Source organism: Schistocerca serialis, chromosome 3 (assembly GCF_023864345.2).
Source record: "Schistocerca serialis cubense isolate TAMUIC-IGC-003099 chromosome 3, iqSchSeri2.2, whole genome shotgun sequence".
NCBI lineage: Eukaryota > Metazoa > Arthropoda > Insecta > Orthoptera > Acrididae > Schistocerca > Schistocerca serialis.
In genome coordinates, this window is record NC_064640.1 from 142,054,222 (window position 1) to 142,073,370 (window position 19,149).

General features: G+C 45.9%; 1 protein-coding gene across 1 annotated transcript in view; it reads left to right on the top strand.

Annotated features, from left to right (window-relative positions):
- The window catches only part of LOC126470722 (vitellogenin-like), a 451,798-nt gene that overhangs the window by 173,610 nt on the left and 259,039 nt on the right, over positions 1–19,149 (top strand). The window contains exon 11 of the mRNA XM_050098725.1: positions 5,400–5,568. Coding sequence (XP_049954682.1) covers positions 5,400–5,568 — 169 coding nt within the window. The remainder of the gene's footprint in view (positions 1–5,399; positions 5,569–19,149) is intronic.

Sequence of the window (19,149 nt, forward strand, 5' to 3'; positions counted from 1 at the left end):
TCCACGTTTCTATTAAAAATAGTTTTTAATGTAATATTACGAATAGCTAGCCTTCAATGTAAACGATACAAATTTGTTAATTCAGTAATAAACGTGTATCACAAACTAAATAATAGAAACTGAAAGCTAAGTTAGCTATACCCTCCCTCCAAAGCCCCATAAATACACCTTGTTTGTAATACGTACTGGGACATTTCAGTTACGTTACACTACTGGGAAACACTGTTCATTACCACCAATATTTACTGAAATACCGTACATAGAATGGCAAATCTACACAGTGTCCTGTTTAGGCCTATACTTTACGCCAGTTAATGTAGTGTTAGCTTTTAATTTGGTACATGATGAAGACAAAGTGAGTTACTCAACACTTCGATTATCGACGATACGTACGTATTATACTGAAACGTGAACTTGAAAATTAAGAATTTAATTCTTTGAATTAACATACCTTTTGCAAATGTTTTGGGTGTGTAGGGAAAACTGATGGTACAGCATTTTCTCAGAGCCTTACTGTTCGGTCTATGTCCTCTTCTCGGAAATGCTGAGAACATATAGTGCTCCATTTAGACGCACGCCAATTCTTCCTCCTCACGGCATTCTCCCACAGAGCTTTCCGACTTTCATTTTTAGGAAATCTAGAATCATGCAGGAGAAAAACACGCTATAGTACAAGTACCGTTGTAGCACACGTTCATTCACAATGAAGTTGTAAAATCACACTTAACGAGACAACCTACACATGAAATGTTATTCCCTTCGATTTCGCATCACAATCAGAACGATTCGTACATCCGAACACCACACAAGTCACCATAATAGCGCAAAATCCTTCCAAAAGCGAGCGACAAGCCTATGCACACAAGCTTACAGCAGCAATGTTTTGGTCGGATTGAGATGGCTACCCTCGGCATCACATAGCATCACAGCTGTGAAGTCACGGCGTCTCCCTCTATTCTTACCTCCATGAGATTAACGTACCAAGACCAAAGGAACTTCAGATTGCCAATTGTAAATAGCATCCAGAATCAAGTTAAGTAAGGTTTATGATTGTTATTATTTTAATAAATGTGTGTGAAAATTAATCAAGTTCTGTTTAAAGTTGGTCACTGTCAATCTGCTACTCTAAGCGTGCAAGTGGCATCTCCATCGTCTGACCTAACGGCAGAAGATAAACACGCCACGATAAGACCACGAGACATATTGCTGACACTCGCCTACTTCGTTAGAGCGAAAAGTCAAATAATCTGATGGTGTGTGTACCGAAGGTCTTACAGTACGCTCGCCACAATAATAATACTGTGTGCAGCACTATAGTAGCCATTATGTAGTTATTGCTGTGTCACGCTGTCTATTAATTGTTCTATTTTTTTCGAAGCGACTAATGAAGCAATTGCTGGACTACTGCACGTAATATATACAGCCTGGAGAAGACATTTTCGTGAGATATTTAGCATTTGTTACGTATATGTCTCACTTCTATCATAAGTGATATACGGGACAAAGCATAAAATATGTGTGTGCTAAAGTCAATGTGTTGCATTTATCTTATACATCTGTTGATTGGCGGCTCTACCACACTGACGGGACTATGGCATAAGCCATGGTATTTCAGAATTTGGTTCAGCAGATACGAACTCTCAGTCTTCAGTGGAAACGTCAGCGATAGACTATAGACAATAACGTAGCGGAGCAATTCAAATAAACTTACAACAATTGCCACTAACCGAAGTACATAATAGCGAATGGATCATTACGGCAATAGGCATCAGTTAAATCGGGAGTCAGAAATACCAGATGAAAAATGGTGGCTCATTATCTTCTGCTTCAACGGACGCATTAGGCTGATGACTAGCAAAGCAAAAAAGAATTCTGCACAAATTAGTAGTAGTAAGAACTGCTCAATATAGAGTTACTATTAACACTAATCAGAAAGTGCCACATTGCCCTCTTTGAATCAGTAATGAACTTTTTGGGCAGGACTTGAGCAGTAGACTCAGGAGTGCTATCTGTGGAGGACAGGGGAGTGTACTACTGAGACTTCAAGAAATATTCGGCACCACATCAGAGAATGCACTGTTTGTGGTGCTTGGTATATATCCAACTGACATGCCATCAGGTGATGAGCTGCATTCCTCCTGGTTAAACATGCAAGTTCTGAGAAAGTAACTGAAGTAGCCGGAGTACCTATAGAAGATGAGCACCAGATTGAACACAGGCGAGTGGGTGGGAGGGGAGGAATGGGAGGTTAGTCATAGGGAACGATACGTGTATGATTTTTTGTTTTTTGGTATTAAGAAGTGACCGAAGATGAGATATGTCGACCGCGTACACCATATACATATACATATACATTCGTGGAATGGGCAGTTTCCTGACTTGCAACGTGCTGCCATGTTCACTACAAACCTTTGTGTAACGGAGTGTAGACACATCTAACCGCCACATTCGGGCTTCATAGACGGCATATCTTCAATTGGGACAACCCTTCCTGCGACTTTTGACACTTAGCTTACATATTCTAAATACCAAGAGAATATGACCAGTTCTTTTTAGTTTTTGCTCACAATATAACCTGCAACTACTAAAAGTTAATCTAGTTTCTTGGCTAGTTATTGTGACCTGTGCTTCATGTAAGCGTCAATAGTTTTATTATTAACGTAAATGATTCTTTAGGATAGATAACTAGCAATAACCACAGTTACTAAAATTGCCCTGGAGGGTATGAGGTGCTTATTTGGCACCCCACCTATTTCTGAGCTAAAATTGGATAAACGCAATATCCGAATGGAAACATGTGCTGAACCAGGACACGAACCTTAGCCTTAAGCGAGCAAGTGCTCTAGCGACTGAGCTATGAAAGCAGGATTCGCGACCGACCCTTACAGTTTTACTTCCACCAGTTCCTTATCTTCTACTTTCCAAACCTGACAGAAAGGTCTCAGGTTCGAGTACTGGTACAGTACACAGTTTTAATCAGCCAGACGTTTCCAATCAGCTCACACTCTACTGCAGAGCGAAAATTCATTCTGGACAACGACGAGTGTCTCGGGCTCGACGCAAAATGCTGAGACAGTCACACCCGAACGACATTGGTGGCAGGACAATCATTTCTGTCTATCTTATAATTTTTTCACTCTTCTTAAACAATATGTTTACGTATTTTCATCTCCCAGAGCTGAATTATATTAAAAAAATAACTGAATTCGAAGAAAGTTATAAATAACATTCAGAAAACTTAAAACAATAATAAGAGCTGATTCACCATTTTGCTATGGGACGCTTATAGTGGTGCATCCGGCAGCAGATATTGAGAGCGACTTCGTGAGGCCGTAACTGTACTGACTAAGATGCCAGCACAACCCATTCCAAGCAATCAGAGGACGGGTCTAAATTCTGCAGCAATGGAAAAAACCATCTTATCCGTTGACACCAGCACGACCTAAGAGACGAAGTGTCTCACAAGTTGAACACCTACAGTCCGGTTTCAGTTAACGGCGCTGATGTCGTACGTCTTGCCCAATCTTCACCTGAGTGTCAAACGACATTCCAGTCACGTGACACGCTGAACTATTCCCCTCATTTTGGCGAGGTGAGTGCCGTATCTCCAACACAGCAGCTACTGGGTGGTTATCATCAATGCACCTATACACAGAGGTCCAGTGTGGGCTGTAATTATCCCGTGGCAGCGGAACTTGGTAGGTATTCTAACGTTAATGCGCATTCGACTTACACTGAAAAAACATTAGTTCCAATTTTGGCCGCCAGGTGCAGAAAGACGCACAGAAATGTTTCCATATGTCATGGATTAGGAACAACGGGAAGAGGGAAGAAGAGGTCAAACAAATGAGAAAGGCATAACGTTGATTTTACACTAGTGGCCAATAAAATTGCTACACCAAGAAGAAATGCAGATGATTCATTGGAGAAATGTATTATGCTAGAACTGACATGTGATTACATTTTCACGCAATTTGGGTGCATAGATCCTGAGAAATCAGTACCCAGAACAATCACCTCTGGCCTTGATACGCCTGGGCATCGAGTCAAACAGAACTTGGATGGCGTGTACAGGTACAGCTGCCCATGCAGCTTCAACACGATACCACAGTTCATCAAGAGTAGTGACTGGAGTATTGTGACGAGCCAGTTGCTCGGCCACCATTGACCAGACGTTTTCAGTTGGTGAGAGATCTGGAGAATGTGCTGGCCAGGGCAGCAGTCGAACATTTTCTGTATCCAGAAAGGCCCGTATAGGACCTGCACCATGCGGTCGTGCATTATCCTGCTGAAATGTAGGGTTTCGCAGGGATCGAATGAAGGGTAGAGCCACGGGTCGTAACACATCTGAAATGTAACGTCCACTGTTCAAAGTGCCGTCAGTGCGAACAAGAGGTGACGGAGACGTGTAACCAGTGGCACCCCATACCATCACGCGGGGGGTACGCCAGTATGGCGATGACGAATACACGCTTCGAATGTGCATTCACCGCGATGTCGCCAACCACGGATGCGACCATCATGATGCTGTAAACAGAACCTGGATTCATCCGAAAAAACAACGTTTTGCCATTCGTGCACCCAGGTTCGTCGTCGAGTACACCATCGCAGGCGCTCCTGTCTGTGATGCAGCGTCAAGGGTAACCGCAGCCACGGTCTCCGAGCTGATAGTCCATGCTGCTGCAAACGTCGTCGAACTGTTCGTGCAGATGGTCGTTGTCTTGCAAACTTCCCCATCTGTTGACTCAGGGATGGAGACGTGACTGCACGATCCGTTACAGCCTTGCGGATAAGAAGCCGGTCATCTCGACTGCTAGTGATACGAGGCCGTTGGGATCCAGCACGGCGTTCCGTATTACCCTCCTGAACCCACCGATTCCATATTCTGCTAACAGTCATTGTATCTCGACCAACGCGAGCAGCAATGTCGCGATACGATAAACCGTAATCGCGATAGGCTAGAATCCGACCTTTATCAAAGTCGGAAACGTGATGGCACTCATTTCTCCTCCTTACACGAGGCATCACAGCAACGTTTCACCAGGCAACGCCGGTCAACTGCTGTTTGTGTATAAGAAATCGATTGAAAACTTTGCTCGTGTCAGCACGTTGTAATCATTTGCATATCACAGCATCTTCTTCCTGTCGGTTAAATTTCGCGTCTGTAGCACGTCATCTTCGTGGTGTAGCAATTTTAATGGCCAGTAGTGTATATTAGCCGTCGTGTAGTTTGTTCAATATGAGCACCGGAGAGTGGACGAGATGCTATATAGATTTTCACCTGGTGGCCAAAACTGGAACTAATTATTTTCAGTGTAAATCAGTTCCGCATTAAATTATAACCACCCGTTATTTGTAATTCGTGAGCGCAGTGTCAATACTAGAACATGTGTTGACAGGAAGGTGTACCGTGACGTGGTGAAGCTGTGCGGCACCAGCCCGGCGTTCCAGCTGGCGCGCTCGCTGCTCGAGACGAAGAAGCTGGTCGGCGAGGAGGCAGCGGAGCTCGTGTCGGCGCTGCCCGCAGCCCTCATGGCGCCAGACGCCTCGCTCGTACAGAGCTTTTACGTGAGTGCGCTTTATCTGTTGCAGTCTGAGGGCACCTGGCGAGCACAACTGTCTCATCTCTGCATAGCACCGAACACATGAGCGTATTTGGAGTCAGTTAACTTTACGAGGTGCATTCAAGTTCTAAGGCCTCCGATTTTTTTTCTAATTAGCTACTCACCCGAAATCGATGAAACTGGCGTTACTTCTCGACGTAATCGCCCTGCAGACGTACACATTTTTTACAACGCCGACGCCATGATTCCATGGCAGCGGCGAAGGCTTCTTTAGGAGTCTGTTTTGACCACTGGAAAATCGCTGAGGCAATAGCAGCACGGCTGGCGAATGTGCGGCCACGGAGAGTGTCTTTCATTGTTAGAAAAAGCCAAAAGTCACTAGGAGCCAGGTCAGGTGAGTAGGGAGCATGAGGAATCACATCAAAGTTGTTATCACGAAGAAACTGTTGCGTAACGTTAGCTCGATGTGCGGGTGTGTTGTCTTGGTGAAACAGCACACGCGCAGCCCTTCCCGGACGTTTTGTTGCAGTGCAGGAAGGAATTTGTTCTTCAAAACATTTTCGTAAGATGCACCTGTTACCGTAGTGCCCTTTGGAACGCAATGGGTAAGGATTACGCCCTCGCTGTCCCAGAACATGGACACCATCATTTTTTCAGCACTGGCGGTTACCCGAAATTTTTTTGGTGGCAATGAATCTGTGTGCTTCCATTGACCTGACTGGCACTTTGTTTCTGGATTGAAAAATGGCATCCACGTCTCATCCATTGTCACAACCGACGAAAAGAAAGTCCCATTCATGCTGTCGTTGCGCGTCAGCATTGCTTGGCAACATGCCACACAGGCAGCCGTGTGGTCGTGCGTCAGCATTTGTGGCACTTTTCGCATTTTCAGGTCGTCATGCAGGATTGTGTGCACAGAACCCACAGAAATGCCAACTCCGGAGGTGATCTGTTCAACAGTCATTCGGCGATCCCCCAAAACGATTCTCTCCACTTTCTCGATCATGTCATCAGACCGGCTTGTGCGAGCCCGAGGTTGTTTCGGTTTATTGTCACACGATGTTCTGCCTTCATTAAACTGTCGCACCCACGAACGCACTTTCGACACATTCATAACTCCATCACCACATGTCTCCTTCAACTGTTGATCAATTTCAATTGGTTTCACGCCACGCAAATTCAGAAAACGAATGATTGCACACTGTTCAAGTAAGGGAAACGTCGCCATTTTAAGTATTTAAACCAGTTCTCATTCTCGCCGCTGGCGGTAAAATTCCATTTGCCGTACGGTGCTGCCACCTCTGGGACGTATTGACAATGAACGCAGACTCATTGTAAAACAATGCGCATGTTTCTATCTCTTTCCAGTCCGGAGAAAAAAAATCGGAGGCCTTAGAACTTGAATGCACCTTGTAATACGAGGATCACTCCAAAAGAAATGCACACTATTTTTGTAAAAATACAGTTTTCATTCTGCACCTGTGAGAGTTTTACAGTGTCAAGATACATACTTCCCTCTTGTTTTCAAACTTAGTTCATCCTGTTCCCGTGAGTGGCGCCGTCACAGTATGTCTTCAAGATGGCTGCTACACTTGACGTTCGTCAGAAGCAACGTGCTGTCATATAATTCCTGTGCTGTGAAAACGATACAGTGGGAAACATCCACAAGAGGTTGAAAAAGGTGTATGGAGATGCTGCTGTCGATCGCAGTACAGTTAGTCGGTGGGCAAGCAGGTTACATGATGAAAGCGGGCACGGCAATATTGAGGATTGCCCTCGCAGCAGCAGGCCCTAGTACTGCACACACTCGAGACGATGTGCAGAGAGTTAACGAATTGGTGGCCGCTGACAGACGCATCACAGTGAACGAATTGTCACGCTACGTTGGGATAGGGGAAGGAAGTTTTTGCAGAATACTGAAAGTGTTGGCGTTAAAAAAGGTTTGTGCCAGGTGGGTTCCCAGGATGTTGACATTGGCTGACAAAGAAACAAGAAAAACGGTATGCAGCGAACTTTTGGAACAGTACGAGAATGGTGGAGACGAATTTCTTGGAAGAATTGTGACAGGTGATGAAACATGGCTCCATCATTTTTCACCAGAGACGAAGAGGCAATCAATGGAGTGGCATCATGCAAATTCACCCAAGAAAAAAAAATCAAAACCAAACCTTCTGCTGAAAAAGTTATGGCTACGGTGTTTTTCGATTCCGAAGGACTCTTACTTGTGGACATCATTCCAAGTGGAACCACCATAAATTCTGATGCATATGTGACGAAACTGAAGAAACTTCAAGCTCGACTGAGTCGACTACATCGGCAAAAGCAGGATGTTTTGCTGTTGCACGACAATGCACGGCCACATGTCAGGCAAAAAACCGTGGAAGCGATAGCAAAACTCGGATGGACAACACTGAAACACCCGCCTTACAGTCCTAACCTGGCTCCATGTGACTATCATCTCTTTGGGAAACTGAAAGACTCTCTTCGTGGAGCAAGGTTTGAAGATGATGACTCCCTTGTGCACGCTGCCAAACAGTGGCTCCAACAGGTTGGTCCAGAATTTTACCTTGCGGGTATACAGGCGCTAGTTCCAAGATGGCGTAAGGCAGTTGAGAGGGATGGAAATTATGTGGAGAAATGAAAATATTGTTCCTATAGGATGTATCTACACACTGTAAAACTTTCAAACATGTAGAAAAAAGAGGGATTTAAAAAAAAGTGTGCATTTCTTTTGGAGTGACCCTCGTATATCCAAGTTGTATAGAATTAGTTGAGCGCAGACACTGTATCATAAATTAATCGAATAATTCGTACTGATTCATCTGCATTTTACTACAATTTATTAGCAGCGTGTTCCCATGAATTACAGTTACACATACATTAATCTTAAGTGTGGTAAGCGTCATTTATTGTATGTGCCAGTGAGGTGATGTGCCAAAATTTAACAATGTACTGAAACATTCGCTTATTTCAGTGTGTACCTTAAGTGGGTTGTATGTTTAAATCATTTAATTGAGGTATTTACCTCCATTTTGCTGGAAATTTATTTGCTTGGCACACGCTATCGCTTAGAACGTTCACATTTAGATGTTTACAGTTTACTCGTAACTGCTGAGACAAGTTTGGTTGAAATGGATCTGAGCATTATGGGACTTAACATCTATGGTCATCAGTCCCCTAGAACTTAGAACTACTTAAACCTAACTAACCTAAGGGCATCACACAACACCCGCTCATCACGAGGCAGAGAAATGAGACAAGTTTATTTCAGTTGCTGAGACAGTACAAATAACGAAAATATAATCTATTTTGTATGAATATATGAAACATTTTGATCATTTGGTATCTTCACTGCTTGTACTATCTTAGCAATTTGGGGTCTCAGTATACTACCACAAAGAACCTCTTGCCCATCGCAAAGTCCCACACGACTGGAAAAAAGCTCAGGCGACTATATTATACAAGAAAGGTAAAATAAAGTACCCGCAAAATTAAAGACCCATATCCTTAACATCGGTTTGCTGCAGAATTCGTGAATGTATTCTGAGGTCGAATGTAATGAATTTTCTTGAGACGGAAAAGCTTCTGTCCACAAATCAGTATGGATTTAGAAAGCATCGCTCATGCGAAACTCAGCATTCCCTTTTCTCACAGGGTATCCTGGGAGCCATGACTGAAAGGAAACAGCCACATTACATATTCCTAGATTTCCGGAAAGCGTTTGACACGGTGACCAACTGCAGCCTGTTAACCAAAGTCTAAGCATACGGGGTAGGTTCCCAGGTACGTGAGTGGCTCCAAGTTTTCTTATTTAATAGAACCCAGTAAGTTGTCCTCGACGGCAGGTATTCATCAGAGACAAGGGAATCATCTGGGGGGCCCAGGGAAGTAAGATAGGGCGACTCTTACTTTTTTGGTCTCTAGAAGAGCGTAGCGTTCCAAAGGATTGGAAAAGGGCACAGGTCGTCCCCGTTTTCAAGAAGGGAGGTCACACAAATGTGCAGGACTATAGACCTATATCTCTAACGTCGATCAGTTGTAGAATTTTGGAACACGTATTATGTTCGAGTATAATGACTTTTCTGGAGACTAGAAATCTACTCTTTAGAAATCAGCATGGGTTTCAAAAAAGACGATCGTGTGAAACCCAGCTTGCGCTATTCGTCCACGAGATTCAGAGGGCCATAGACACGGGTTCCCAGGTAGATGACGTATTTCTTGACTTCCGCAAGGCGTTTATACAGTTCCCCACATTCGTTTAATGAACAAAGTAAGAGCATATGGACTATCAGACCAATTGTGTGATTCGATTGAAGAGTTCCTAGATAACAGAACGCAGCATTTCATTCTCAATGGAGAGAAGTCTTCTGAAGTAAGAGTGATTTCAGGTGTGCCGCAGGGGAGTGCCGTAGGACCGTTGTCATTCACAATATACATAAATGACCTTGTGGATAACATCGGAAGTTCACTGAGGCTTTTTGCGGATGATGCTGTGGTATATCGAGACGTTGTAACAATGGTAAATTGTGCTGAAATGCAGGAGGATCTGCAGCGAATTGACGCATGGTGCAGGGAATGGCAATTGAATCTCAATGTAGACAAGTGTAATGTGCTGCGGATACATAGAAAGAAAGATCCATTATCATTTAGCTACAATATAGCAGGTCAGCAACTGGAAGCAGTTAATTCCATAAATTATCTGGGAGTACGCATTAGGAGTGATTGAAAATGGAATGCTCATATGAAGTTGTCGTCGGTAAAGCAGATGCCAGACTGAGATTCATTGGAATAATCCTAAGGAAATGCAGTCCGAAAACAGAGGAAGTAGGTTACAGTACACTTGTTCGCCCACTGCTTGAATACTACTCACCGGTGTGTGATCCGTACCAGATACGGTTGATAGAAGAGATAGAGAAAATCCAACGGAGAGCAGCGCGCTTCGTTAGAGGATCATCTGGTAATCGCCAAAGCGTTACGGAGATGATAGATAAACTCCAGTGGAAGACTCTGCAAGAGAGACGCTCAGTAGCTCGGTACGGGCTTTTGTTGAAGTTTCAAGAACATACCTTCATCGAGGAGTCAAGCAGTATATTGCTCCCTCCTATGTATATCTCGTGAAGAGACCATGAGGATAAAATCAGAGAGATTAGAGCCCACACAGAGGCATACCGACAATCCTTCTTTCCACGAACAATACGAGGCTGGAATAGAAGGCAGAACCGATAGAGGTACTCAAGGTACCCTCCGCCACACGCCGTCAGGTGGCTTGCGGAGTGTGGATGCAGATGTAGATGTAGCTGTAGATATACACGTAACGGTCGAGGGGAATAGTAACCTATGGCTGTTCGCTGATGACGTGGTGGTGTATGGGAAGGTGTCGTCGATGAGTGCCGGTCGGAGCGTATAAGGTGACTTAGAAAATATTTCTATTTGCTGTGGTGAATGGCAGCTTGCTCTAAATGTAGCAAAGTGCAAGTTAACGGAGATGAATAGGAAAAACATTTCTGTAAAGTTCGAGTACAGCGTTGGTGATGTGATGCTTGGCACAGTCATGTCGATTAAATATTTAGCCGTAACGTTACAAAGCGATATAAAATGGTACGAGCATGTGAGCATTGTGCCAGGGAAGGCGAATGGTCGACTTCGGTTTATTAGGAGAATTTTATGGAAGTGTAGCTCATCTATAAAGAAGACCGCATATAATAAACAAGTGCGACCAACTCTTGAGTACTTCTAGAGTATCTGCGATCCGCAGCATGTTGGATGAAAGGAAGAAACCGAAGCAATTCAGACGCGAGTCACTAGATATGTTACTGATCACCACAGGAGTGTTATGGAGAAGTTCCATGAACTCAAACGGGAACTCCTGGAGGGCAGAGGAGGTCCTTTTTGCAAAACATTATTGAGTTAATTTAGAGAACTGGCATTTGAAGCTGACTGCAAAACCATTTTACTGCAACCAATGCTCATTTCGCGTAAGGACCACGAAGGGCTCGTGTAGAAACATGTAAATAGACGGTCGTGTCTTTACACTGTATTTGCGAGTGTAACAGGAAAGCAAATGACTAGTAGTGGTGTAAGATGCACTCCGTCATGAAGCATATGGTGTCTTGCGGAGTTTGTATGTGGATGGAGAATGGACGTTTCAGTGTTCGTTTGTTTCAGTTCTAACAGTGCATACCCCGAAGGGATATTTCCAGTACCCATTTTTGATTGTAATAACTACTCCCCCAAATCAGTTGTCTCTATCTTTACGGGCCGTATTGTATCTCGTCACACAGAATTGCCCAACCTTCCATAATTAAGTTTCTTCCAATCCCGTAATATGAATTTTGTATTCCTTCAAGAAATGGCTCAAGCTATCCGTGTTAGAACAGGCAGAGCAGCTAAGCCACAACGTAACTCCGCCAGATGAGGGTATGCACTTGGTACTGGTCTGGAATACACACCGCCACTAGTTGGGACGAGGTCGTCTGGCAGTTAGCAGGCGAATCGCCTGTGAGCAGCTCCGATAAACGATGCAGTAACAGTGGGCAAGTCGATAGCATCGAAGGCCGGTGGTCACGTATCGTCACGTCTTGCGTATGACTTACTATTTTCTAACTGTAGTGTCTGTTCCATGGTCTTATTACAATACGTCATATTATACTTAATATGTTTCTGATTTAGATATTAAAAGCAATTTTTGTCCATAGCCAGATGGGGCCCCGACAGTAGACCCACCAACTAATTCCCTCGAAAGTGCATTTAATTACGTTATGTGGACGAGCACATTTTGGTTTTTGTACACCACTGTGATACTGTGTCTGGGTGTGGGCGTCTTGAAGGCGTTTATAGGACAGTATGACATTCTGAACGTAGGGATCTGCATTCTACATCGTATTCATGATGTGGACTGCTGTCGTAAGTTTCTGTCAAGGGAAAGTTATTTTGATTTGTCAGGTTTTCTCGTTGCGATTGACTGATAGCGTGCATCTGAGTGTTCTGTGGAGCTGTAGTTTCCGTTTCGTTCACAATATTTCGACGACTCACCCAGCCGTCTCGTTTAGGTGCTGCGAGTTTTGCTGGTCTCCAACGAGACTGTGAACTATTGTTGGTAGCCGGCCGAAGTGGCCGTGCGGTTAAAGGCGCTGCAGTCTGGAGCCGCAAGACCGCTACGGTCGCAGGTTCGAATCCTGCCTCGGGCATGGATGTTTCTGATGTTCTTAGGTTAGTTAGGTTTAACTAGTTCTAAGTTCTAGGGGACTAATGACCTCAGCAGTTGAGTCCCATAGTGCTCAGAGCCATTTGAACCATTTGAACTATTGTTGGTCTCGTGACATTATTTACAGCCAAGTTCAATTCCAGATGCCTGTAAAGCTCACTGATGCACTCTTGTGTTTCAGAACGCGCACTGGCACTCCATAAAACACAGTTTATGTAAACAAAGTGAACAAAAAACTTGAAAGTGAGCCAGCTGATTCTGTTTGAATTTCTGGATGTGTCGTGTCACTTCCGAATAGAATAGCAAATGGATAATTATCCTGCAAATCCTTGGTTCTGTAGGCTTGTCGATGATATGTTACAGTGTCACCTAACGTTTGGCAAGCTACTGATTTCCTACGTTTGTGATGTACTACATTTCATTTCTACATCTACATTTACACTCCGCAAACCACCCAACGGTGTGTGGCGGAGGGAACTTTACGTGCTACTGTCATTACCTCCCTTTCCTGTTCCACTCGCGTATGGTTCGCGGGAAGAACGACTGCCGGAAAGCCTCCGTGCGCGCTCGAATCTCTCTAATTTTACATTCGTGATCTCCTCGGGAGGTATAAGTAGGGGGAAGCAATATATTAGATACCTCATCCAGAAACGCACCCTTTCGAAACCTGGACAGCAAGCTACACCGCGATGCAGAGCGCCTCTCTTGAAGAGTCTGCCACTTGAGTTTGCTAAACATCTCCGTAACGCTATCACGCTTACCAAATAACCCTGTGACGAAACGCGCCGCTCTTCTTTGGATCGTCTCTATCTCCTCGGTCAACCCGACCTGGTACGAATCCCACACTGATGAGCAATACTCAAGTATAGGTCGAACGAGTGTTTTGTAAGCCACCTCCTTTGTTGATGGACTACATTTTCTAAGGACTCTCCCAATGAATCTCAACCTGGCACCCGCCTTACCAACAGTTAATTTTATATGATCATTCCACTTCAAATCGTTCCGTACGCATACTCCCAGATATTTTACAGAAGTAATTGCTACCAGTGTTTGTTCCGCTATCATATAATCATACAATAAATTATCCTTCTTTCTATGTATTCGCAATACGTTATATTTGTCTATGTTAAGGGTTATTTGCCACTCCCTGCACCAAGTGCCTATCCGCTGCAGATCTTCCTGCATTTCGCTACAGTTTTCTAATGCTGCAAGTTCTCTGTATACTACAGCATCATCCGCGAAAAGCCGCACGGAACTTCCGACACTATGTACTAGGTCATATATATATTGTGAAAAGCAATGGTCCCATAACACTCCCCTGTGGTACGCCAGAGGTTACTTTAACGTCTGTAGACGTCTCTCCATTGAGAACAACATGCTGTGTTCTGTTTGCTAAAAACTCTTCAATCCAGCCACACAGCTGGTATGATATTCCGTAGGCTCTTACTTTGTTTATCAGGCGACAGTGCGGAACTGTATCGAACGCCTTCCGGAAGTCAAGGAAAATGGCTTCTACCTGGGTGCCAGTATCTAATATTTTCTGGGTCTCATGAACGAATAAAGCGAGTTGGGTCTCATACGATCGCTGTTTCTGGAATGCATGTTGATTCTTTTGTGGCGGCGTTCGTAGGGACAAACAATTCGCTGTAGAAACGGCTTACGAAGTCACCGCCACACTTTTAATAGCGGGCCGACCGGTCCGCTGGAACAGTGAACAGAAAGATGAAAACCCAAACACTCTGATTAAATAAAAGTCGGTACTTATCTTTATTAACGAAGATACAGAAACACAGTAGTGAACTCCGTGTCTACAGAAATACGTCTAGTTCGAGTCGGAGCGGCTAGGTCAGCGTCGGCTGACGACAAACAACAACTCTGCTGCGATGAACACACAACCGACTAGCAAGTACACAATTCGGTGGCGAGTATACAACTGAGCGGCGAATACAGAACTGTCCTAGCGCTCGCGACTCCAGCGCTTAAGAAACCAGAAGCCAGCGGTGGCGCGCGCAGACTTGCGGCGATTTCCTGTCTCGCTGGCGCTGCTTATGCGGACGGCGTCCGGACTTTGATGCTGCCAACCTTTTGGCAGCGGGCTCGGGTGGCATTACTGGCTAGGATATAACACTCCTCCCCCCCAAATCGCCGCACCGTCGTTGAATAATGACGTGGCGAGCGTCGACGGCGGGGGAGGGGTCTGGCCGCAGGCGTAGCAGAAGAGACCGGGGCGGAGACTGTTGTCGGTGGCAGTCCCCGGTCCGCACCCCAGCATTGGCTGCGCGGGGGCTCGGGAAACACCGACTGAAAACCGAGGTCAGGGTGCACGCCTGTGACCACGGGCGCAGCTTCTGGTACTGGACGCGACGGGGCGTCGGGACCCACGAAGAGAGGCAGCGTCTCCTGATGCTGCGTCGACGGCTGCTGAGTGGGCGCCGGACAAGGCGCTGCGGTGTCAGACTCCTTGGGCGTGCCCAAGGAAAGCGTCTGCAGGACAGGCTGCACAGCCACCGCTTGGGAAGGCGGCCCGGCTGAGGGGTCGACGTCCATCAGCTCCGAAGGCGGTGGCGACTGAAGAGGGACCGCAGGCGCCGGAGCGACCACCTGGGGCGCTCCCGGATGAAGCTGCGCGGGAGGCATCAACGGGACGGGCTGTCGGCGTGGTAGCGGCGACGGCTGCTGCTGCTGCCCTGCGGGCGGCAGCGAAGTCGGAAGGCGCGGCTGGAACCCGCCGCGGACCAAATCTGTGGACAAAGAACGAGCGGCAGAATCCGGGCGGCCAGCGCGGCGCAACTGGTTCTGATGCCTCCTGTGCACCCCAGTAGCACCTTGAACAGTATAAAAACCGCGACCCTGGACACTTATCACGGTACCACGTTCCCAACGACGGCGACCGTGATAAACTCTGAAAAAAACGGCGTCGTTGCGCTGAAAACGCGTGCGATGCTCAGAAGCGGCGGGTCGATCCGGGGGGTGCAACAACCGTAGTAGGGTGCGATGACGACGGCCGTGGAGAAGCTCCGCAGGCGAAGGGCCGTCGCGTGGCGTGGTCCGGTACGACGACAGGAACGTGAAGAGGGCCTGCTGACGAGAGTGCGTAGCACGAAGGCGGTCCATATGATCCTTGAATGTGCGTACAAAACGTTCCGCTGCACCATTCGATTGAGGGTGGAACGGCGGAGTAAGAACATGGCGAATGCCATTGGCAGAACAAAAACTTTCAAATTCAGCAGAGGTAAATTGTGGGCCATTGTCAGACACTAAAACTTCTGGAAGACCCTCAATACAAAAAATTGAAGTCAACGCCTGTATAGTTTGTGCAGACGTTGTAGACTGCATGGGCACAACAAACGGAAAATTACTAAATGCATCTATCACGATGAGCCAACGAGAATTCCAATATGGACCAGCGAAATCAATATGTACTCGCTGCCAGGGATCGGCAGGGCGTGCCCACTCAAAATAGCGTTGAGGCGGAGCAGCTTGGTGTTCGGCACACGTCGAACAATCTGTAGACATCTGCGTAATCTGCTTATCAATGCCGATCCATGTACAATGACGGCGGGCAAGCTGCTTGGTGCGGACCACTCCCCAATGACCTTGATGCAACAAGTCGAGGACCTTGGATTGGAGCACTTGGGGAACCACTACACGAAGCTGGTCATTCTCGGTGCGTAACAGCAAAACTCCGTGCGAAACAGACAACAGATGACGTTGCGGATAATAGCGACGAACCACAGGATCCGATATGTCCTTTGCCTTGGACGGCCAACCACGTTGAACAAAACGTAATAATAAACTCAGATGAGGATCCGTAGCTGTCTCACGTGCCACCTGACGATAATCAATCGCAAAATCCCGGAGGGATTGATGCTCATCGGCGTCAATCTGATGGCAAGAGTCGTCAGAGGAATCGAAGACATCATCCGCAGCAATCGGCAATCTAGAAAGCGCGTCAGCGTTTGCATGCTGAGCTGTAGGGCGATACAGTATCTCATACTGGTATTGTGATAACAAAAGAGCCCAACGTTGCAGTCTCTGAGCTGTCCGCTGAGGAACTGGTTTAGACGGATGAAACAGTGACGTCAGGGGCTTGTGATCTGTTACTAAATAGAATGGTCTACCATAGAGGTAGTGATGGAATTTTGTGACACCGAACACAATAGCCAACGCTTCCTTGTCCAATTGGCTATAATTACTCTGAGCTTTGTTTAGCAATTTAGATGCGAACGCAATAGGACGTTCGGTGTTACCGACTCGGTGAGACAACACAGCACCGAGGCCGAAAGAAGAGGCATCACAAGCAAACACCAGAGGCTTGTTAGGGTCGTAATGGACCAGACAACGATCATTCAATAAAGCCTCTTTAAGCTGCTGAAAGGCTGATTGGCAATCAGCTGACCACACAAACGGAACATTCTTACGGCGGAGACGATGCAACGGTGCAGCAATCTGTGATGCATTAGGTATAAACCTAATATAATATGTCAATTTGCCAAGAACTGCTTGCAATTCATGCAGATTGCGAGGGGCGGGCAAATCACGAATAGCTGCTAAATGTGACTGGGAGGGATGAATGCCTTGAGCACTAATAACATGTCCCAGATACTCCATCTCCGTAAGGAAAAATGAACATTTATCGATGCTGCAACGTAGGCCTGCCTGAGACAACACTGTAAACAAACACTCCAAATTACGGAAATGTTCAGCAGGCGTCCGACCGGACACAACAATATCGTCCAAATAGTTGCAACACGATGGCACATTAGCCAGAAGTTGTGACAAAAAACGCTGAAAAACAGCTGGAGCTGACGCACAACCAAAAGGCAAACGCAGAAAACGGAACAACCCCAACGACGTGTTTATGACAAAATACTGTTGTGATTGCTCGTCGAGGGGCAATTGCAAATATGCTTCACGGAGATCAATTTTGGAAAAGAAACGAGCTTCCCCTAACTTATCCATCAGCTCGTCCGGTCTAGACAAAGGAAAAGAATCAATGACAGTCTGAGGATTAACTGTCGACTTAAAATCAGCACACAAACGAACTTGCCAGACGGTTTCTTTATAATAACTAAGGGACAAGCCCACTGGCTCGCTGAAACGGGTTGAATAACACCGTTGTTTTGCCAACGACGAAGTTCATCTGCTACAGGTGCCCGGAGGGCGTGAGGCACTGGACGAGCACGAAAAAATCGAGGCTGAGCATTATCTTTTAACGTAATATGAGCGGCAAAGTTCGCAGCACAACCTAGTTCGTCTTTAAATATGTCACTGTATTGTTTACACAAATCGGTTATGCTGTCTTGAGGAACAACAACAGAATTAATTTGCAACACATTGTCTTGAATAAACAGGCCAAACAAGTCAAAACAGTCTAATCCGAAAATGTTTACCCTGTCTGTAGCGCGGAGCACTGTGAATGAAACTGTTTTTGTATTGCCACGGAATGTGGCTGGCACGCTACATACACCTAACACAGGAATTTGTTCTCCACTATAAGTAGCCAAAGAATGTTTTGCCGCTGAAAGTTTAGGGCGGCCGATAGCCGCATACGTAGCACTATTTATGAGAGTCACAGACGCACCAATGTCTAATTGAAAATTGAAGGTCTTATCCTGGATGCGTAGCTTCACAAATAGTTTATTACACTGTCTCTGGATCGGTGCAGTGGAGGCGGAAGATATAAAATCAGCGCGTTTAGCGCGTGTTCGCTGCTTACGACAACTCGTGGGTTGGGCGGGTGGAATAACAACTCCCGCTTCACTTGCAGTCTGTACAGTACTTTTTACAGCGTTTGAATTACGCCTGGGTCGCATAGCAGAGGGCTGGGTGGGTGGCTTATTGCGAACAAGTTTATTACCCACACGACCCGTGGAAGAGTCTTTAAACGCGACCTTCTGGGCGGGCTGGCTTTGAAGAACATGAATATCCATGGGCTGGGCAGCACGAGAATTGTTCTTGCGTTTACGCAAACAAACAGTCTGGATGTGTCCTTTCCTTTGACAAAAGTGACAAACCGCGTTTCTTAACGGGCAACGTTCACGAGGATGAGCAAGAACACACTTAGGGCAAGACCTAACTCTATCATTTTGCACACGCGGCTGACGAATGTGTTTAACATGACGCGGCCGGCTAGTGTTTACAGTCTGACTCTGCCGGTGGGGCCGCGGGCGTGACATAACTTGCTTAGCACAGACAATTTGAGAAATACATGGCTGATCTAACTCACACTCAGCATAGTCAAAAGTATCTTCGGCTTCAATGATGTTCATCACAGTCTCTAATGACGGGTCTGGCAACTTTAAGATAGCAGCACGAATACGAGAATCTGCAATGTTTTGAGTAATAGCGTTTCGTAACATGACATCACTGTAGGAAGCT